Genomic DNA, 23,849 nt, shown 5'->3' with positions numbered 1-23,849 from the left:
ACCGTGCTCGCGATGTAGAACGTGACTTAATTAATTGTAATAATAACTATCAAAATTTACAAACTATTTTTTATTTATATTAAATAATAATTGATCATCTCTTATGAAAAAAATATTGAGAAGTTTTATTTTATTTATAATTGTGCGACAAATGTGTTAATAATTATACATAAATAATTATTATTAAAAAATGACATTTTTTTCGTGATAATTTTTAAAATTAGTGATAAAAAATTTTTACTCATACGTGATGGTGCAAATTTATCTGTAAGTTATATTTAAATAAATATTAATTTAAAATTAATATTTTTAAAAATTTAAAAAGGGTTTAATTGATCAATTGCCGGAAGGATCGATAGGAAGAAGGACGTAAATATAATAAATTAAGGGTTAAATAGCAATGGATGATCGATTTATCGAACGGGTTGCGGATGAAGTAGGCAGAATTATAAATTAGCAAATATATATATATATATATATATATATATATATATATATATATATATATATATATATATATATATATATATTTGTATGTTTGCATATGATATATAGATACATGGCTATTTGTTGAGTGTACAACAATAACAATAATGTTGTATTTATTGCGGGATGTTATCGGAATTGAATGTGAATTATTAAGTAAGAGGGTGTATCGACTGCTGAAATTGTTTATTATTTATGGATGTAAGGAGGTTGGAGATACGCGAATATGGGTTAAGGGTCTTAAATTAGAATTTTTTTTTTTTTTCAAGGAAAAAAAATTTAGAAGTGATATTTGTCGGAAGAATTCGGGGGTAGAAATGTGAATGTCGTGGCAGAATTTTAATCGAAAGTAAGGTTTACAAGATATTGAGGGTTTTTGCATTACATTGACGCTCGAAATCAATGCTGTGAATTATGCCAATTTATTCTGGGCTAATTTTGTAGTAAAATTCTGAGTAAAAGTGTCTTTCAATACCAAAATTACACTTTTAGTAGTGCATTGACGCTCACAATCAATGCAGTACTAAGTGTCAATGCTTTTATGATATTATTGCGTTTTTATAGGGCATTGACGCTCGAAGACAATGTAGCTGTGACGGCCAATACTTTTTATGACAAAAAGGGCGTTATATACTGCATTGATGCTCAAAATCAATGCAACAATGTAAGTCAATGCATTTTATAATGATATAATAGAAAAATTCTAAATATAAATTTCGTTATACGAAAAATGAGATTAATGTACCGAATTGACGTTCAAAATCAATGCAGTGATGTAATTTAATGCTTTTTATAAAAATGTCGATTAAAAGGCTCGCGATATGAAAAATAAAATTCTTCTATTACATTGACACTTAAAATCAATGCAATGTTGTCACTTTACACGGTTGTTGAAAATGTCGTCTTAAAATTATGATTATAAGTAATTTTACAATAAAGATTGTTATGCTGCATTGGCACTCAAAATCAATGCAATGTTGTCACTAAGCAAGATTATTATTATTATTATTTGTTATTAATTGCTCAGGGGGGTTTTCCCCGGAGTCCGACTCTCCGAGGGCCCAGCCTGAGCACCATCCATTACTGCTGCACCACTCCACACAACAAGGCGGTTAGTGAGTGCAGCAGGCCAAATTCATTTGCCTAAGTAGACGCAGGGATCCCAAAATGACAGCCTTTTGCATCCGCACTGCTAGAGACACGGCTGCTGAACTGCAAGCCGGTATCTTCGCAAGTGAAGACACAAAAGACTGTTTCATCCCTCCAAGGACGCCGACGACCAAAACGACGAGCTTGACACGGTAACCTGGGTACAGTTTGCCAATTTCAAACAGGAGATCCTGATATATCTGGTGTTTGTGCTCTTCTTTGGCCGAGATATTGTATTCGGCTGGGGCCGAAAACTCAATGACATAAATGTCACGAGTAGCCTTGTCAAAGAGCACAATATCAGGTTTGTTGTGGTCAATCCGCCGGGTTGTTGCGAATGGTATGTTCCAATAAATTTTGGAACTGTCATTCTCAACAACCTGCGGAATATCTCCTGGCAGATAAGGCAACACTGGTGTCTCATCGATACCGCAGCTATATCTGAGATGATAATAGAGTACTCGCAGGGCAGCATTGTGACGCTGTATGTAGGCACCTCTTGCCAGCACAGGACATGCCGACAAAAGGTGCATCAGCGTCTCCGGATGTTGTTTACACGTCCGACAGGACGTGTCCGGAAGCTGCGCCTGGAGCACCTTGCTACGGTATTCGAGAGTGTTGATAACACCATCTTGGCAGGCAAATATAAACCCTTCGGTCTCGGACATCAGGCCAGCTGACTTCAAGAAGGAGAATGTCAGCTGGGTGGACAAGCCATGGTCACGGACGTGTTTGAAATACACGCTGTGCATGGACTTGTCCATGTGTTCACCGAGGAGTTTTTTTCCTCGGCTATCCTGACGACGCTCTTGAACTCCTTTTTCGGGAGTTCAATGAGAGCGTTTATTTCTCCGAGACCTAAGGTATTTGCCGCGTAGATTGCTCTTATACAAGAACGACCCCTTCCGCGCATTTTCATGACTATGAACAAATTGCATCAGGAAGTCGTCCTCGTCTGCTGTGAAATTGGCAACCTCGTATGTTAAACCCAGAACTAAACGATCGTGAAGCCGCTCCAAGCTCTGCAATCCTCTCCCTCCGATGTTCCGGGAGAGGTACATCCTGGCGACTGATGAGTTAGGGTGCATGCTCTGATTCATATTGATGACTTTACGGGTTTTGATGTCGAGATCTTTCAACTCATTTCGAGGCCATTTCAGGATCCCAAAAGAGTAAAGTAGGACCGGGACAGCGAGCATGTTAGTAGCTGAGACTTTGTTCTTGCCGGAAAGTTCTGATGACCAGATCTTCCGGAGTCTCCTAACATACTCACTGCGAAGAGTTGTTCGGACTTCAGAGACGGCATGCATTTGCCGCTCTTCAATCCCTAGATATCTGTACAACTCTCCGGCGTCTAATTCTCTTAAGACGCTCCCATCCACTAATTCGACATCTCCACCCGTATCAGAGCACTTACCCTTCGCCAGGTGTACGACCGCACACTTGTCCAACCCAAAAGACATTCCGACATCTCGTGTGTACTCTGCTACGATGTTGATGGCCGTTTGTAGATGATCTTTGTTGGCACTGTATATCTTTAGATCATCCATAAACAGTTGGTGAGTGATCGAGTATACTCGATCACTCGGTAGCCCCGCAGAGTACCCACGAGTTTGTCGGAGGGCAACAGATATTGGCAGCAGTGAGATGCAAAACAACAGAGGGCTCAGAGAATCTCCCTGAAAGACGCCTCTCTTGTACTGAACAGTTCCGGTTACGTGCAATGCATTTCCACTTCCTATGTGAAAACGCGTTCGCCAGAGCTGCATCGTACGTTGTATGCATCCCACTGTTTGGCGATTGATTCCGAGGCATTTGAGCAGATAGAGAATCAACTCATGTGAAGTTGAGTCAAATGCCTTACGGTAGTCAATCCAGGCCATAGACAGGTTGCGTTGGTAGTAGATTGCGTCTTGAATGACGCATCTATCTACCAACAAGTTGATCTTGCAACCTGACACGCCCTGTTTACTGCCACGTTGTTCGTATATCTGTTGCCACACAGGCTCTATCTCCTGCAAGATACGGTTATTTAAGATTTTTGTAAAAATCTTGTAAACCGCATTCAAGCAAGTGATAGGCCTGTAGTTCTTTGGGTCGGACAAGTCACCCTTTTTAGGGATGAGTACGGTTCGCCCTTCTACCAGCCAGTCTGGAATTGGTTCGTCGCCCTGAATGTATGATGTAAAAATCCGGGCCAGATGAGCATGTGTAGAAGAAAATTTCTTCCACCAGAAGATGTTTATGCCATCTGGACCCGGGGCAGCCCAGTTCTTGCTGCCATTCAGGGCTTTACGAACCTCTTCCACACTGACTGCAGGGCTCTCTTCGGCGATATCCTGCCGTCGGTGTTCTCGACAGAATGCCTCGAAGTCGTGCAGAGCTGGAGTATCCGGGTTGACGTTTGGTTGATCTCCGTACAATTCACTCCAAAAGGCTTCCACTCGCTCAGATGATGGATAATTCTCGGGAACAGCGGTCTTAGGTGACAGAAAGCGTGAAGGGTTGGATCGAAACAAAGAGTTGTCGATCAACCGCTTCAGCCTTTTCTCTAGTGACTTTTGGAAGCCACCAGAGCCCGCAACCTGTTAAGAGACTCTTCTTTGATGACAAGAAGAGTACTCTTGTTCAGTGTGTGATGTCGCCTTCGAAGTTCTGCCGCCAGGCGACGAACTTTTTGGCGTGTACGGTCTTTGAGTACTAACATACTCTATCACACACTGAATGCGGGAGACTTGTTTCCGAGAAATGTCAATTTTGTGTCCAAGTTGAGCGATGCGCAGCTTCAACTTCGCCTCGAAAGAGAGAGAATGTCTTCTCTCTATCGGCAGAAGCGAAGCCGCGGCACCGTAGACAACTTGGTTGACAGTGAGCAGAGTGGAGTCCTCTTGAAGCTGTGTGGGGAGATCTTCGTTCACCGTGTCGAGCTGTTGTTTTGAGTGAGTCATCTTTTTGGAGATGCTCACTTGTCGACCTGTAAAGAGGTTGTCGTTGTCCTCGGAGAAACGGTGCCGTTCTTGGTGTAGCGGTGCTGGAAATGAAGGCCGATTAGACTGCCTTCTATTTGGCAGCAGCGATCGTCGATTATGCCGAAGGTATGAGGCGTAATTACGCAGGTGTTTGGGCGTAAAATGTCTGTGCTCCGGATGCATGCCACACCAAAGTGTGTGCATCCGGGCCATATACCCTGATACCTCCGGCTCGCTGTTCTGCCAGCACACCAAGAGATCGGCGCGAAGCTCCTCCGTCCACTTAAACTTAATCCTATAAGCGCCGGGGTCGTCATAAGTCATCGGGTCCGGTGTGCTCCTCCCACCTGATGACTGGTCCTCATCCGAAGAGGACCGGTTGTGGGGAGCACTTCTGAGATTATACTGTTTTGGAACTCAGATATTACGGTGCAACGGGTAGTTGGCCCGTTGCTCCGGTTACGTTGTTAGCCTACAGACCAGATGTTGCGGTCTGCGTTTCCCGCGGTGCGCCACTAGGAGGCCACGTAACAAGCACCGCTTATTATTATTATTATTATTATTATTATTATTATTATTATTATTATTATTATTATTATTAAAAATCGCCTCGAAATTCTGATAATAAATATTTTTAAAAAATCGTTATGTTACATTGACTTTAAAAATCAATGTAATTTTAAATCGTCCCTTAACTGCAATATTTTTATAGTATCAGCTCGTAAATTTAATTACCGTTTCTTTTTTTTTTACTTAAATTACAATTTTTTGACTGCATTGACGCTCAAAATCAATGCACTAGATTTTCGTTAATATCTCCGGATCTACTGGTCTGATTGCTTTGAATTTTTAGTATGTTATTCTTGTGACTAAATTACGTAAATAATTACATCCATCATAACGATAATAGTAATTTTAATAATAATAATAATTGTAATTGTAATAAAAATTTAACTCGACTAAATAATTGACATTTACAAAATCTAATTACCCGAATCAGCGAGCGTGACTGTATCGAAATTATTAAAAAATATAATTTCCTAAAAATTAATTCCAACCGTCTAAAAAACAACTGCCGGTCGATCGTAGTAAAACAAAACCGTGACTGTCCTTGACACATAAAATACAATCAGCATAAATTTATTAATCATCGTAAAGTATCATTAAATTACATACTTATTATTATTATTATCATCATTATAACAAGGACATAAATATTTTTTTTTCTAAATTTATTTCTTCGTACAATTTAATATTACGTAATATTAAATTTAAACAATTGAATAAATTATCAATTTTTCAGTCTGTATTTAGACGATTGTACGATAAAAATTAATCGATCAAAAAAAGGAGGTCAAAATTTATTAGTAAAAATTTTTTTTTATCAAAGAAAAAATAAAACTGTACAATCAGCTTTTTAAAAACAAAAAGGCTATCAATTTTTTTAATGCTTTGTTTAGCCGCAGTACTTAACGATAGTCGCATTCACACTCGAATCTGAACGTTAAATATATATATATATATATATATATATATATATATATATATATATATATATATATATATATATATATCGATATTTTATGTCAGTTAAGAACGATAAAATAAGTGCTCATATCATTGAGATGAGTGGACGATAGATGGCGAATTTAAGTCGCATTGATATTCACCAGACGTTAGATATATTTAGTGGTATTTGGAGGCCGTCCAAACTATGGGAGAATCTAACATTTTTTCTATCGGAAGATGAACTGCTGCCAACGATTATTGACCGAGTTTCGGCTAATAAGTAAGCCGTCATTTTTTTTTTTTTTTTTTAAGGCTGAGAAATCGGTGTGATTGTCAAAAAAACATACTACTGCATTGACACTCAGAATCAATGTAATTTTTTGACATGATTTTTATCCGTTCAGATCTCGGTTGATATCTCAAAGTCGAAATTTTAATATCTTTTGCCGTTTTGCGGGAAATGAAAATTTTAGACTGCATTGACACTCAAAATCAATGTAATAATTTATATGATAATATTTGTTAGTATTATTGAGTACAAATTTAAATTTAAAGTACCTTTATAAAGATAACGGTGATTTAAAACTACATTGATGCTCAGAATCAATGTAGACTACATTGATGTTCATAGTCAATGTAATGGCAGTTAATACTCTGATTGTTAAAAAAATGTTAGTGGCACTGAGTCAAAAATTAACTTCCTAGAATATTTATGCTTTTAAAGGCGATTTTAGAATGCATTGATGCTCAAAATCAATGTAATGATTTCTATGATAATAATTGTTAGTATTATTGAGTACAAATTAAAATTTTAAGTATTTTTATAATGATAATGGCGATTTGAAACTACATTGATGCTCAGAATCAATGTAGACTGCATTGATGTTCAGTGTCAATGAAATGACAGTTAGTATTCTGATTGGTAAAAAATAATAGTATTATTGAGTCAAAATTAAACTTCTTAAAATATTTATGCTTTCAAAGATCATTTCAGAATACATTGATACTCAAAATCAACGCAGACTACATTGCCTCTTAAAATCAATGCACTTGTATTTTTTGAAATATCTCAGGATCTATTAATCTGATTTCTTCAAAACTTTAATATGTTTTTGGTATTGACTGATTAAATAATTTTTCAAGCTACATTGACACTCAAAATCAATGCACTCATTTTTTACGAATATCTTCAAATCTATCAATAAACTTTCTTTGAAATTTTGAATTTTTTAGATACTGCACCTCATTAACGATAAGGATTTAAAAAATCGTTACTTTGTAACGTCAAAATGTAAAAGTTGATACGAATATTCAAAAGTTGTAAAGATTGAAGATAAAATGTCCAGTAATTTTTTTTTTTTATCGTCAACTTATCATCTGTATACTGTCAGAGGCACTATTCTTTAGTCATTGATTGAATTGGCTGACAAAAGGCCAAAGTGCATATCATATATATATATATATATATATATATATATATATATATATATATAATATCTTCTATACCTATACTAGGCTACTGGGTGATTTTATTGTATCAGTTTTCATGAAAGGCGTTGATGTGTATATAAAAGCAATTTCCAGTCAACCCAGCTTTTGTCTTTTAACACTGCAGGCTGCATACCTTCCCATACTTCCTATTTAACTCGCCTTGTGCAGAGCAGCACTTAGAAAAGATCGATAAATTCTATTAGTTATCCGGCGTTTTAACAAAAGTTTATTAATTACTTCATCCGATTGTGAGTACTCCTGTATTAATTAAATGTTCTACTCATATCTACAATTATAATTGATATAAATCCTTTTGTAATTATAAATTCATCGAAATTTTCAGTGGGTTTTTTTTAACTCAAAATTCTGGCTGAAAAATTGAAAATACACTAAAATTATTGATTACCTTTTTAATAAAAAATTCAATTTCATTCAATAAAGGTTTCTTGTTATTTTTTCATATCTTCAATATTTAACCCATTATTTCGATTTAAAATTTTTCTCAATATATGGTCTTATCAAAAACGTTGATTCAAATTTTAAACTCAAATTTTGGCTAAATAGTTGAAGATACAAAAAAATTAATAAGAATCTATCTCGTAAAAAATTAAATTAAATTACCTTAAAATTTTCCTCTTTCCGCGCTTTGGGGTGTACCATAATTTTGCAATGCCTATAACTTCGAACTAATCGACTAATTTTCCTAATTTTTTCATTAGGACCTCAAAATGTCGAGATCTGATAGGAAAAATGGGGTAAAACCAATAATTTCCCGATTTTTTTTAATTTTCAATTTTTTGGCGGGAAATTAAAAATCCACATGTTTTTATATGGGAATCCACATAAGAAAGTCTGAATTCGTACAGGAACCCGTAGAAATCCTCATCGGAAGTATTGATTCCTATATTTAATTTTTATAAGTGAAATAAACACCTTGCAAGAACGTGACTTGGGTCAGTGAAGAGCGTAGAAAACTGTCAACCACGCGGTACCGGGTTCGAATCCGACGCGAGTAGTTTTTTCGATAGACAAAATTTTAAAATCCGTTTTTCAGAATTTATTTCAATTAATAATTAATTAACAGCAATTACCTCGTAAATATTCTTAATTTTTTAAATAAATTTTTTTTTTTACCTGATTAATATGGAAATCTATGTAGAATCCTACATTTTTTAGAATTTTCATATAATAAGGCTTAGTTGATTTTAATATAATTTATTAAGCTTTAACAAATAATATCGATGGGTAAAAAAATATTTTTTTCTCCCAAAATTCAGTTTAGTACGCCGTACTAAATCCTTCGATCAATGTCCGGGGCAAAATGAACCAACGCACAGGACGAATAAGTTCCTTTGAAATTTATTTGATCGAATAACCTCAATTTATTGATTATTAATCAATTCGTCGATTCTCGTAAACTCCCACCTAAAACAAACATATTTTTCTCAATAATAACAATGATAATCATAATAGCCAGACTAACACTAAACTGTTACAACACAAGTTAACTCTAGTGGCTGCCGTCAGCCGTGATTCAGTAGAAAACAGTCCGGGAGGGAGTTAACATCGTTACTTTTTAATATATTTTATATATTTCTTTTTATCAGAGTCGTGTGTACACGATTATACTATTAAATAACAACGATCTTCATTCCGGTAAATTTTAAATTATCATCGAGCATGCTTTCACTTATTTTTTTTATAAAATAATATTTTATTTTTATTCTTTATTAAGAGTTAGTGAAACAAGTGCATTTAATTTGTGACTAAAATAATTCATTGAGTAATTGTCTTACTATTTCAGCCTTGATAACTCGTGATTGTTATAAGTAATAAACACAAGTTTTAATATGCAAATTTTAAATATGTGTATTTATCATTTTTTGTGAAAATTTTTACTAGTGACCGGTTATGTATTTTTTTTTTATTTTAAAAAATTATGGAGAACGACAAATACGAATTTTTTCCTGAACCGGTAAGAATTTCAATCAAAAAACACCCTAAATATCATTTAGAACTAATAAAAAAAAATTGCATTAACTCTCAAAATCAATGTAGTATTTTTAGTCAATATTTCAAGAAATTTAGTAATTTGTATTGATAATATAAAGCAAAAATTAAATTTAAATTGTAGCTATAATGCTTATTAACATTTAAAGACTGCATTGACACTCAAAATCAATGTATTTATGTTTTTTCGTGTCAAACAATAATGTTCTTTAATATAACGCCAAATTAGGAGTTTTGAGTGTTTTCAAGATATTAATAATGTTTTACTGCATTGACACTCAAAATCAATGCAGTCATTTTACTTAGCCCTTCAACCAACAACATTTGTTCCCAACATCAATACAAATTTTTGACTAAGAGTATCTGTTAATGTTTGACGACCGCTGAAGTTTTTTTACTGCATTGACTCTCAAAATCAATGTAGTGATTTTACTTAGTCAATTTGTCAACAACATTTGTTATCAAAATCAATACAGATTTTCGACTAAGAGTGCCTTTTCTAGCTAGACGATTGGTGACATTTTTACTGCATTGACTCTCAAAATCAATGCAGTAACACCACAACAATTGAATCAATAGCCTTTGTTATAATCAGTAAATCTAAATTTGTGTCGGACACCATTGTATGTAATTTACGATTTTCAACACTGCATTGACTCTCAAAATCAATGCAGTTTTTTTTATCTATACCTACGGACTTACCAATTGCCCACTCCTCTAAAATTTTAATATCTTGTCAATATTTATCCTTAAAAATAAATTGCCACACTGCATTGACACTCCAAATCAATGCATTGACTCTCGAAATCAATGTTTTCACAATTTCGTCAATATCTTAGAATCTTACGGCCCTATTTTCATCAATTTTAATATATGGACTCAATATTAAAGCGTGAAACTAATTTTTCATTCTGCATTGACGTTCAAAATCAATGCAATCGTTTTTTGTCAATACATACAAACTTACGAATCCCATTCCTCTAAAATTTTAATATGCTGTCGATATTGATAATTAAAAATAATTTTTCACACCGCATTGATACTTAAATCAATGTACTAATTTTTTTCAAGATTTCAAGATTTACCCACATCAATTTTTCAAATATTTTATTTATTTATGTCACATAGTGACTGCAAGGTTGCTAGTAAAGAGTAATTTAGTAATTAGAAAATTAAAAATCAGTTACAGTGTCAACTGAAAAATTTTTTTAAATTAAAAAAAAAATTTTTAAAGAATCTAGAACGTCGTGTGGTACTTTTATTGTTTAATACAAAAAAAAATTATTATCATTATTGCAGTAGATTTTAATATTCTCAAGTACTTCATTTTTTACGCTGTGATTCCATAAATTTGCATAAATTTTTTTTATCTAAAAAAAAAAAAAAAACATTCTATTAAATAGAACAATGGTGGCTTGTTCTAAAAATGGAACGAATATAAATATAAATACAGAAGGGATAATTAAAAAAAAAAAAAAAAAAAAAAAAAAATTATTGAATACTGACGCCAAGTGTTTTGTGTTAATTGAAAAGATTTCAAGTGGCTCAATACAAATGACAAGTGTTTTCAGTTGTGAATTATTATTATTATTATTATTATTATTATCTATAATAATAATGAAAAAGAGATCTCTTGTGAGTCGACAAGTGGATATTGGTATTAAAAAAAAAAAAAAAAACATTGTTTAATACATTTATTCGATAGTTATAGAGTATAGTAAATAATAAATTATTTATTATTTGTTGGATTTGGTATCAATGCCAACTTCTTAAAAGAATTGTTATCTTGATCCGTCCTTCTGATTAAAATCGATAAAATTGATAATAATTTACGATGACTAAAAAAAAGATCTACGACTAAAATAAAATTAGTTTTATTTTATATAGCAATTTAAATTTCTGGCAGTTATAAGACTTTAAATTGATCTTCTGACTAATGAAAAGGAGTTACGAAAAAAATTTATATCAAAAAAATCGGTCGATTAGTTTCCGAGTTATAGTCATTGCAAAATTAAGGTACAACCCAAAGCGCGGCAGCAGAAAAATTTTAATTGCAATTTTTGGATTAAGAATTTTATTATATTTATTATATAATAGTAATAATAATAATAAATTTATTCCTTTTGTATAATATTCATAATCATACTTTAAACATTAATTACTTTGATAACTTGAAACAAGAATTTACTTTCAGTAAAGTGAGTCTCCAGAGCGCCATTAATATCAAAGAGATTAAAAAACAGTTTACTTTATACTTTTTCTCATTATCACCCGGCGTCTGGATAATATTATAAATAGTGTTATATTATATAGAGTGTCACATGCATTCAATATCGCAATTATCTTAAAGTATGCGTCTGATAATTTTAAATATAATGGATAATAGACAATAGACGACAAACGCCTCCGTAGTATGATATTAACCCCATTACTGCTTTGATTTAAATTAAAATTTTTTTTTACTGCATTGACATTATTAATCAACGCATTTTATCCAACTGAAGTGTGGTTATTTCTAAAGTATTTAGTTTAGAAAAATAAATAAGTATGCTAATTAAGCTTATTAAATTATTAATTTTATTAATATATATAATTATTATATTATTAATTCTTATAATTTAGATGAAAAATATGAAAATATATCATGTAAGCAAACTATTCGTAACGTGATTGATCAAATATATCAAAGCATAAAAATATATGCAAACTCTAAATTGATGCGCGCGTTTTGCGCGCGCAAATTTGAATTCTAGTTATAATAAATAATTGAACGTTCTTCAAGAATTGGATCGGGTGCCTCAGCTGAAAATATCTATCTTTATTAATTAAAACACGGATCTTCAAATCATATATTAAACAAAATAATAGTAATAATAATAATTTTTTCTGTTACAGAAATAACAATCAGAAATGCCAGTATGAGAGGTAACTAAAAATTTTCTACCAGTCATAATAATAATAATACAATAAAAAAAAAATAATAATAAAAATCATCACAAACAGAACAATACAAACTTTATTTATTTATTAATTTTTTTTTTTTTTCTATAAAAATATCCTACTTTTTTCTATTTTTTTTTTTTTATTTAAATTTCTTTAATTAAAAATTACCGCTTAGTTAAAAGTACAAAGATAAATTTTAATGTAGGAATACCAAACGATTCCCTAGTGGAACGTGGACTTGTAAAACCTTACTCAGTATCTTCGATTTATACAAGAAAAAAAAATGGAATAATACGAGGTAATTTTTTTTTTTTGACAATTCTTTTAGTTTTCTTAAATATTTTTTTATTATGTAAAAAAAAATTTTTTTTTTATTTTGTAAAAAAAATCTTTTTTTTTTTTTATTTTTATTGATATTAATATTTTAGTTAGAAAGCTTTTGAAGCTTAAATTTTAACATACACAAACACAAGCTTGCAGATTAGTGCCAGTGCTGGTGGAAATACTTTTTAACCGGTTTATCGTAAAATGTAGACGCTAAAATATTTATAGAATTTATTTAGTAATTTTACTGTTAATGTTAATGTAAAAAATTAGCAAGAAATAATTTTTTTTTTTTTTTTTACTCAAAAGCATGAAATTAATTTATTAGAATCTGTTTGTTTATAATTAGTTTAATTAAGAATTTTCTTCAGCACTGCCCACGATATATTATGAAGAAATGTATCCTAGCGCCCCCTAGAATTTTTTAGGAATTTTTTTTATAACCCGCATGAGTTTACAATAAATAATTATTAACAGGAGTAACGATAGCTGGAGGAACGAGATCAGGCCGCGGAACACTCATAAGAACGCTTATCTTCGTATTCCTCGCGACATTCCTTTGGCTCCAGCTGCACGTTATCAGTCTGACGGGGCGAAATTCCTCTAGCCAGTCGTCGATTAACGAGAGCATTTACGCCTTAGTACCTCAAGAACTCCAAAGGTAAGGTTTTTTTGAAAATTTCTAAAATTTGGAGTTGGACGAAAAATCCTTGAAAATTATAATTTATTTAAAAAAAAAAAATAAATAATAGGACTTGAGGTATGATTTTTTGTAAGGACCTAGGGTACACTATTTTACGACAAATTATGAAAAAATCAGGAAAATCGGTCAATTAGTTTCCGAGTTATCGTCATTGCAAAATTAAGGTACACCCCAAAGCGCGGAGCAGGAAAATTTTTATTGAAATTTCTGAGTGAAATATTGAAGATTGAATTCTACATGTCATTCAAAAGGTTTTATCATAACTCAATTCTAATTAGATTTGAGAGTTAATCTATCGAGCCATTTCGAAGAAATTTGAGAAATACTCAAAAAAAAAAAATTTGAATTTTTATGTTTTTTCAAAATCATAAAAAAACTATCTACACATTTTTTTTGCTTGAAAAACTGCGTCGAATTCTTCTTTGAAAATGAAAATCAAACGACGCATAGTTGTTTAAGCTCATACATTTTGAGCTTGAAGGGCTCAAAATGTGAAAAACGGTGCTTTGAGTTTGAAAAGCTCAAATATTAACCAAAAAACACATTTTTTTTTTGGAAATTTAATTTTTGGTTAAAACTGAATTTCAAATGAAAATTTTGTATGAATGATAAGAATTAAAGAAAAATTGACATTGACCTTTATCAAAGAAATCAATTTGTCTACAAAAAAGGTCTCATATAATTTTTCCGTACCTCCAATTAAATTCTTAATTCAGAAATCGCAATTAAAATTTTTCTGCTGCCGCGCTTTGGGTTGTACCTAAATTTTGCAATGACTATAACTCGGAAACTAATTGACCGATTTTCCTGATTTTTTTATAACTTAATGTAGAATAATGTCCCCTAGGTATCTATAAAAAATTTAATTTGATGATTATAATTAACTAATATTTAATATTGTTCCAGATTTTTAAAAGACAGAAGAAATTCCTCCCAGACAAATGGAACTCTGGGTATCTACGGAACGAGCTTCGATATCGGAGACATTAAAACAACGATAGCGAAGCTCAACAGCGAGCAAAAGATCTACAATGATGATATTTTCGGGCCCTTATTGACAGACGCTCCAATTATTGTCATACAAGTGCACTCGAGACTTACCTACCTGAGGCATCTGATAGTGTCCTTGGCCCAAGCCAAGGGAATTGAGGATGTCCTGCTGATCTTCAGCCATGATGTTTGGAACCCAGACATCAATTACCTCATTCAGAGCGTCGATTTCTGCAGGGTTATGCAGATTTTTTATCCTTACAGTATTCAGACACATTCAAATACTTTTCCCGGAGAAGATCCCAATGATTGTCCGAGGAATATCGATAAAAAACAGTAAGTTTTTTTTTTAGAGTTTGAATGAGAGTGAAATTTATGAGCTGCGCGCGCATGGTGTCCCTAAAAAGCGACATGATGAAATTGGCCATCAAATATAATTAAAAAATAGAAATTTGAATAGCGCGCCTAAACTTTAACCAAAAAAAAGAATTTTTTTTTTAATTATTTAAGAATTTTTAATCAAAAATAATTTTTTAAAATTTGTCTGTCTTATTTTTAATTAAAAAAAAATTTTTTTAATTCATTTATGAATTTTTGATTCAAAATAATTAAAAAAAAAAATTAATTGTGTCTTATTTTGAATTCAGAATAATTTTTAAAAATTTATTTAAGGATTTTTAATCAAAAATAATTTTTAAAAATTTATTTAACGATTTTTAATCAAAAAAAATTTTTTCTTAAAATTATTTAAAGAATTTTTAATCAAAAATAATTAAAAAAAAATTAATTAAGGATTTATAATCAAAAATAATTTTTAAAAATTTGTCTGTCTTATTTTTAATTAAAAAAAATTTTTTTTAATTCATTTATGAATTTTCGATTTAAAATAATGAAAACTTTTCTTATAGAGAATTAAATTCCCTACAAAAAAGGTATCTTGTGATTTTTTCGTATCTTTAACCCTCAACCTTGAAATTGCAATAAAATTTTTCTGCTGCCGCGCTTTGGGTTGTGCCTTAATTTTGCAAGGCCTATAACTCCTAAACTAATCAACCGATTGACTCGGTTTTTTCATAACTTAGTGTAAGATAGTGTCCTCAAGGTCCCTACAAAAAAAAAAAAAAAAAAAAAAACAATATCCTCCGGTCATTATTTCGTACCACGGCTCCTAATAAAAACAATCTTACAGAGCTCTGGCATTAAAGTGTATCAACGCTCAACATCCCGACCTCTATGGACACTATCGGGAGGCGAAATTCACTCAAACGAAGCATCACTGGTGGTGGAAAGCCAACCGGGTATTCGATCAACTTAACGTGACCCGCAATCACACCGGAATGGTGTTGTTCCTCGAGGAAGATCATTACGTGGCGGAGGATTTTCTGCACGTACTAAAACTTATGGAACGTACGTGCAAGCACAGTTGTGAAAGATGCAACGTTCTTTCTCTGGGCACATACTTGAAGACTTACAACTACTACGCGGACTTAAGTCGCAAGGTATCTAATATTGAATGTTTTATAGCTTTCGCTGTAATTTACCGCCTCAATAAGATGGATGTACTCGTTGCACAAAATGGCCGTCGCTATTCTGGCGGGAAATTTAAATCTTTCAATTTACGAAATTTTCAAATTTAAATTCCGGCTGAATTATTAAAGATAAAGTTTCTCCGATAATTTTTTTTTTTTAATTTAACGACAAATAGTGTTCTCAGTGGCTTTAAACTCAAATACTGGAGTTTAAGTTAAAAATAACGATTACAAATATATTTATAACTTATACTATAGAAAACGAGAATACAGACATTAGAAAGCAAATATAAAACCCGTGAGTTTTATTATATATGAGTCGCTTTAAATATCTACTGACAGTTCATTTATTTTGTTCTTATTTCGTCGAAAGTATTTTTACGAAAATAAACGGATTACTTTTTTTTATGTCGATGAAAATAAATAAAATTTCATGCAGACGAAAAATAGAATGACCTGAAATTGAAAAAAAAAAAAAAAAAAATGTGATTAACTTTTATGCTCTTAACGATAATTAAGCGTTGTTTGTTGTAATTAAATTATACGTTTGTTTTAATTATAACTGGCTGGAATAATCGCGTGTCAATAATAGTACGTCCTGTTAATTAATAAATGTTACGGGTCATATATACTTGATATTTTATTTTTACTGGTTATTGTCTCGTGTCTCGAGTAATTTTTTTATCGATTTCTCTTTTTAATAAACTAGGGTCGCTTAATTGAGATTAAAAGTGTTACTTTATAATTAAATATTAATTTGCTAATGCTACAATAAAAAAAAGTATTTGCTGCATTTATTATATTTATTAATCAGAATTATTTGAAAAAAATTACATGTTTAAATTGCATTGACACTCAAAATCAATGCAATATCATAACAAAGTGCTTTTATTGATGATATTCATTATTAATATCGCATTAAAATATTTATTTAACACAATTTGCGTGACAAATGCCAAAAGGCATCATATTATTCCAATCTATACAAAATTTATAAAAATTTTTTTTTGCAAACATATTTTGATCTGAAAAATAAATAAATTTTAAGCCCCAAAAAATTTTTATCTTAAATTATATATTTGAACTAAAATTCAAATTTGCGCGCGCAAGAGCGCGCATGAATTTGGGATTTGCATATATTTTTATGCTTTGATATATTTGACCAATCACGTTACAAATAGTTTGCTTACATGATATATTTTCATATTTTTCATCTAAATTATAAAAGTGGATCTTAATATTAAAATATTAATATTTTTATTATTAAGGTAATACCCTCGCCAGAGTCGTTTTCTTAGGATTTTTTTTTTAATTTTAACAGATTAATGTTCATATAATTCTGCATCGATTGGCGCAATTTTAAAATTTTTGACCATCTAGTTTCAGAGATATTTAATTTCAAAGTTTGAGTTTTGAACGCTCTTATACATTACGGTATACGGGATATCCAAAAGTTAACCTACAAACATTTTTATATCTCAGAAACTTTTCTTAGGATCTTTTTAAAAAACTAGAGTAACGTTAACTAACAACTAAACAATTTTTTAAAAATAATTTCATTGATAATTACCACACAGTTTCACAAATATTTATTAATAAGTAATGAAAAATTTACCAGACTTTAGCCGAGAAAGGGATACGTTAATAAAGCTATGGCAACAACGCAACTTTTGTGAGCCAAGAAAAAAGTATGAGACGCGCATGCGCTGAAAAATTTGAAAAGTTTAATGTACGTTAGGTGTAATATTATAGTTATTAATTTTATTTATTTAAAAAAAAAAATAACAATGATTATTTTATGAAAATAAGTATTTTTCTATATTTATTAAAAATTCGAAAAAGTTAACAATTTTAATATAATAATATATATTAATCTTTGATAAGTTATAAAAATAATAGTCAGATGAAATAATAAAAAATAGTAAAATTTTAAATCAGTTAATACATCAACACAATTGTAACAACAATAACAATAATAATAATTTAAACTAACATAAAAGTAACGAATGCATCCATTGGACCTAAAAATAAAAATAAAAAAATAAAAACTACGACCCGCGAAATCTTGGCAGCAACAACGCTAATAAACATCGCTAAAAAAATTTATCAACCCTTTAGTAGCTTAATTAATTAAATCCAGATAAAATACCCAGTCTAGATCATCACATTTTTCTGTTGATTATTTAATAATTACGACAAAAATATAAATAAATGAAATGAAACCCATATCAGTATCTCAGCGTAAATTCCGGCCTCCAAAAAGAAGTTCTCCGCGGGCTAGACCGTCACAATGACGTAGTTAACGTTCCGGATGTGACGACTCAGCAGCACAAAGGACCTGGGAAAAAAAAGTCCCTTCAGGAAGGACAACAGAACAAACCATCTTCTTCTTCTTCTTCTTCTTCTTGGTCCTTCCAACTTTTACCGACTCTCTACAGTCATTATCAGAAGGTCTCATTAACCTTTAATAGATTGTTAATTATTTGCATTTTTACCCTTTTAATATATTAAATGTTTTTATTATTAATATTGTATTTTGGCAATGTGACCTTGTGAAATTATAATTGGACTTTTTGTTCAATTAAATTATTGTTATAAGTTTATATGGATAAAAGTATTATCAATCGTGGATTGTAGATTAGAATACTTATATGTTATTGTTATTGTTACTTGTTAAATTATAAGATAAGCATGGATTAGAAAACATATACAAGCATGTACTAATTCTAATTATTTAATAATTGAGCAATGTTAATTATTGATTAATTAATTAGCTGCGGTGGTGCTTAATGTTGACCGAGATTTGGGTTTTCGGTAAATTGCTTTAGACATCTAGATGTTTCATTTCATCGAGTAGTGTCGAAATATATACACTGATAGAAAAACATAATTTTCATGTACTAAAAACAATAACTTCTCAATTTTTGAAAATTTTCAATTTTTTTAGCGGGAAGTTTAAAAATCTAGCGGGAATTTTTTTTAATTTTGAAAAATAGTCTTCAAAATTGTCTGGAGAAGGTTTGTAAACCGACAGGTTCCTATAGGAATCCATACTTTCTACACTGATAGAAAAACAATCTTAATTCAAGAAATTTTTTTTCTTGAAAATTTGAACTCTTGAAACTAGATATACCCTGATAGCCACCTTACCTATAACTTACTGTCAATCTACGTCCGCAATTTGAAGCAAACTTGACGAAAAGAGTTGGCAAAGCGAGCGATTACCTATTAGTTACCTATAACTTACTCTGCAAATAGACGTCAAAACTTGCTGTACAAGTATTTCCTTCAAATTGTAGTAAAGTTGAAAGGAAATTTAACTACAAGTTTGATTGTTAACTTGTATTCAAGTTGCGGCCGTAGATTTCCATCAATTTGCTTACAACTGTTGTTGAAAGAAGAATTACCGCCCACTTGATGTATAAATTAACCGTAACTGCTGGAAGTCAACACTTACTGAGAAAGCGCTGGCTATCAGGGTAGATATATTTCTTTCAAGAATTTTTATCTCTTGGTTCAAGATAGGCGATAACATTGATTCAAGATGTTACCGACTTGTGTTAACAATGGCTTTTTTTTTTGAGTCATTATAATTTACTTATTTCCAAGAAATAATTTTTTTTCGGTATAACAATTAAAGACTATTTAGTTTTTGAAATCTACTTTGATGAATTATTTTAAGTTTTTTAAACGATAATGTTATTTTGGTTGAAAAAACTAAATGTATCGATTGAAGATAATATAGCTGTTAAGCCAAGAAAATCTAAATCAATACAAGAAATTCTTAAAGCAAAATAATCATTTGTCTTCCAAAATAAATTCTTAGATCAAGAAAATATCTCTTGAGTCAACATAAATTTTTTATCAGTGTGCCAAAAGGGCGTATCTTAAGATTTGCACCTTTTTGGCTTTAGGAAATCGTCGGTTTAAAGCCAAAAAGGTATATAAAAATAAATCAGAATTTTTTTTAATTTCGAAAAACAATCTTCAAAATTGTTCGGAGGAGGATTTTAAACCCATATGTTCCCATTTTTTTGATATGGTATTTTTTAGCAGGAATCAATTGAATAATCTTACACAAAATCAATACTATAAAATCAGATTAGCTCATGATAAAACAATCATTATTATTATTATTGCCATAAATATTTATCCGGTCGGTATTAGGCACCACAAAAAATATTTTTATTTAAAAATGTATTCTCGCATGTACTTACTAATTTAATCCCAAATATTTAATAAAAAAATAATAAATTAATTTTTAAAATAAATAAGCATGTGTTATAAAAAAAAAAAAAAAAAAAAAAAAAAAATACCTGAATGTCAATGAACAATTATATTCCAAGATTTCGCACTGCGCAAGGTCAGCATTAATTAATTTATTTAATAATCTTTCAATTAGCATTAATTAAGCATCATTGTAATTTAAAACTACCATATGTCAAGTGTAATTATTTATGTTTATTCTACTGATAATTAATGACCTTGTTGCAGCGACAATTGAACTTTTTATAATTCAATTATTATTTAAAAAAAAAAATTTTTTTTTTTTCATTAATTTTTTTATTGGCGTAATTGACAGGCGGAAGTAATTCCATGGATATCCAGCAAGCACAACATGGGAATGGCCTTCAACAGAGTCACCTGGAACAAATTGAGAAAGTGCGCCTCCCAATTTTGCTCTTACGATGACTACAATTGGGACTGGAGCCTCCAGTATGTGGCCCAGACGTGTCTTCCGCCGAGCAGAGGCGCTGGGGCAGCGCCCAGGGTTGACTCGGGACTGGTCGCCATGATGATGAGGGCGCCACGTGTCTTTCATATTGGTGAATGGTAAGTTTCCAAAATTTTTTGATCAGAACGGTAAAAAAAATTTTTTTTTAATTATAATCAAATCACTAGAATTCAAATTTACGCGCGCAAGCGCGCGCCTAAGTTTAAGGTTTGCATATATTTTCATGCTTATGATATATTTGACCAATCACGTTACGAATAGTTTGCTTACATGATATATTTTCATATTTTTCATCTAAATTATAAGAGTAGATTTTTGATTAAAATTATGTAAAATTATTATTAGCAATCAAACTTAATAGTAAATTATGTATATTGTGTGACTGAAGAAAATTTTCGGTTGAAAGAGGTCGGGCACACGAGCAAAGAGTGTTTTTTAAAACACGAGTCGCAGAAAAAGCCTTATTCACTAATTTTATGCACGAAAAAATGTAATTAACATATTATTCTGCATTAAATAATGATGAAATCTGTTTTTTAATTTATGAATTGTTTTCGCTTCAAAAAATAATACTAAAAAAAAATTTTTTTTTTCAGTGGAATTCATCACAAAAAAAACAACTGCGAATCAACGGCTGTGATTGCTAAAGTCCAACAAGTTCTTAAATCCGCGCGTAATCACTTGTTTCCCTCGCAATTGACTCTGACGATAGCTGGGGTCGCTAAAAAAACTAAATTACGTAAAGGAAATGGCGGATGGGGTGATTTGCGCGACCACCATCTTTGCGGCAACATCACCGCTAACCCTGACCTAGTCTTACTGTAATAATTAATAATAATATTTATTTTTTAAGTGATTATTTATTTAGTTTTTAATAAGAATTATTAAATTTTGACTGATTAAAACGAAAATATCAAGACGCGTTATTAATATAAAAAAAAAAAAAAAAAAATATTTGGACGTCGCACTGATGACATTTTTAGGATATTTAATTGGCTTCAGTGGTGCCTGATACACAGAAAGAAAAAAATTCTTAAAAGCCATAATTCATAGCTATATTTGTCATTATAGACAAATTTGAGAACTGGGGGAATATTTTTATTTTCAAAAATTTGTACTTTAAAACTTGTTCAACTACTGGGTACTTTACCTTAAGGACATTTTTTTTATAATAATTAAGCACCATCCGGTCACTACCCAGGTAAAAAAAGTTACATATAATTAGATATGAAAAATGGTTCTATATAATTATATATAACTATATATAATTATATAAAACTATATATAATTATATAGAATTATTTCCATAGAAAAAAATACATAATTATATATCATCTTAAAAACGAACACGTGTAATGACATATAATTATATATAAATTATATGTAATTACATATAGTTTTATATAATTATACATAATCTTAAGAACAAACATATGTAAAGACATATAGTTATATATAATTTTAAAAACGAACATATGTAATTACATATAATTATATATAAATTATATGTAATGATATATAGTTTTATATAATTATACATAAATTATATGAAATTATATATGGTTCTATAGAATTATATATAATTTTTTTTACCCGGATATTAAGCACCACCAAAATTTTTCTAATGCTTAAAAAATTGATAACGCGATATGGGCTAATTTAGTAACTAAAAATAGTTATAAAAAACAAAGTAATTAAAATAATTATTATAAACACTAGCCACTAAGATGGAATTGATCGTGGTAAAAAAAAAAAAAAAAAAAAATATTAAAAAAAAATCTAATAATAATATTTTCGCTAGTATAAAAAAGGAAAAAAAAATTTTTTTGCATATAACAAATATTTAACACACACGCTCAATAATAACTAGTGGGTAATTAATTAATTATTTATTAATTAGTTATTGCAGTAAATTATTCTAGTCATTCTGTAAAACAGGATCAGAACGTGTGGATAATTTTATTCAATTAAAATAAATAAAGAAATGATAAGAGTGTTGACTCAGAACGGAATAAAAAAATTATAATAATAATAAATTTATTATTTTATATTCGAATGGAGAAGCAAGTTGTCGAAGTTATTTAAAAGTTTTTTTAGGTCGCTCATAAAAGTTGCAATTGTAAGTTGAGAATTATAATTCAAAGGATTTATTTATGTGGCAGGAAATTAACGAGTTTAGTTTTTAAAGTCACTTTGTTTAGTTTTTATCCTCATGAAAAAAATGTATGTTTTACAGAAAAAATTGATTTTTTGGCTAAATGATTAGAGAGAAAAAAATTTAAAAGAATCTTTCTTATAGAAAATTATATTTCCTATAAAAAGTGTTTTTTATCATTTTTCCGTATCTTCAATTCTTAATCCAGAAATTGCAATTTAAATTTTTCCGCTGCCGCGCTTTGGGTTGTGCCTCAATTTTGCAATGACTATAACTCGGAAACTAATTGACCGATTTTCCCGATTTTTTCATAGTTTGTCATAAAATAGTGTACCCTAGGTCCCTACAAAAAATCAGACCTAAAGTCCTATTATTTATTTTTTTTTTTTTAAATAAATTACAATTTTCGCGGATTTTTCGTCCAACTGTAGACTTTTGAGACTTTAAATCAAAATTCTGGCCAATCGATTAAAAATACGGAAAATTTAACCGAATACTTTTCTGTAGAGAATTAAATTTCCCACAAAAAATGTCTCATTCATTTTTCTTGTATTTTCAATATCCAACCCAGAATTTTGATTCTAAACTTAAAAAACTAAATTTAGCGTTAGATTTCTTCAAAATTTTTTCCTTAAACTAAAAAATCGATTTTTTCTATCAAGATATATATATATATATATATATATATATATATATATATATATATATATATATATTTTTTTTTTTGGGGATTCTTAATTGTATTTAATAGTATGGTGATAAATCGTATAAGTGATATATAATATATATATAATATATATATATATATATATATATATATATATATATATATATATATATATATATATATATATAT

General features: G+C 30.3%; 1 protein-coding gene across 8 annotated transcripts; it reads left to right on the top strand.

Annotated features, from left to right (window-relative positions):
• Positions 1 to 6: 6 nt before the first annotated feature.
• Mgat2 (alpha-1,6-mannosyl-glycoprotein 2-beta-N-acetylglucosaminyltransferase) lies at positions 7 to 23,653 on the top strand. 8 transcript variants are annotated; one of them, XM_074258932.1, is made up of 10 exons: positions 9,167 to 9,260; positions 9,409 to 9,579; positions 12,510 to 12,539; positions 12,763 to 12,855; positions 13,359 to 13,542; positions 14,491 to 14,910; positions 15,764 to 16,073; positions 18,336 to 18,554; positions 20,686 to 20,936; positions 21,435 to 23,653. In XM_074258932.1, the coding sequence occupies exons 3-10, from the start codon at positions 12,533 to 12,535 to the stop codon at positions 21,661 to 21,663; spliced, it is 1,713 nt and encodes a 570-aa protein (XP_074115033.1). In that variant the 5' UTR covers positions 9,167 to 9,260; positions 9,409 to 9,579; positions 12,510 to 12,532; the 3' UTR covers positions 21,664 to 23,653. The 8 variants fall into 8 exon arrangements, with proteins under 8 accessions (XP_074115035.1, XP_074115037.1, XP_074115032.1 ...); XM_074258934.1 differs by lacking the exons at positions 9,167 to 9,260; positions 9,409 to 9,579 and adding an exon at positions 7 to 267; XM_074258931.1 differs by having other exon boundaries at positions 9,142 to 9,579.
• The last annotated feature ends 196 nt before the right edge of the window (positions 23,654 to 23,849 follow it).

This window comes from Cotesia typhae, unplaced genomic scaffold (genome assembly GCF_013202065.1).
Source record: "Cotesia typhae breed Kobodo isofemale line unplaced genomic scaffold, CoteBio_Ctyphae scaffold_91, whole genome shotgun sequence".
NCBI lineage: Eukaryota > Metazoa > Arthropoda > Insecta > Hymenoptera > Braconidae > Cotesia > Cotesia typhae.
The sequence above is the reverse complement of the archived record's forward strand: the minus strand, read 5'-3'. Positions and strand labels throughout refer to the sequence as shown.

Coding starts and splice junctions, on each gene's coding strand:
- Mgat2 (XM_074258934.1), top strand. Junction 12,856..13,358: donor AAAAAATGGAATAATACGAG/GTAATTTTTTTT, acceptor AATTATTAACAG/GAGTAACGATAGCTGGAGGA. Junction 16,074..18,335: donor ACGCGGACTTAAGTCGCAAG/GTATCTAATATT, acceptor AACCCATATCAG/TATCTCAGCGTAAATTCCGG.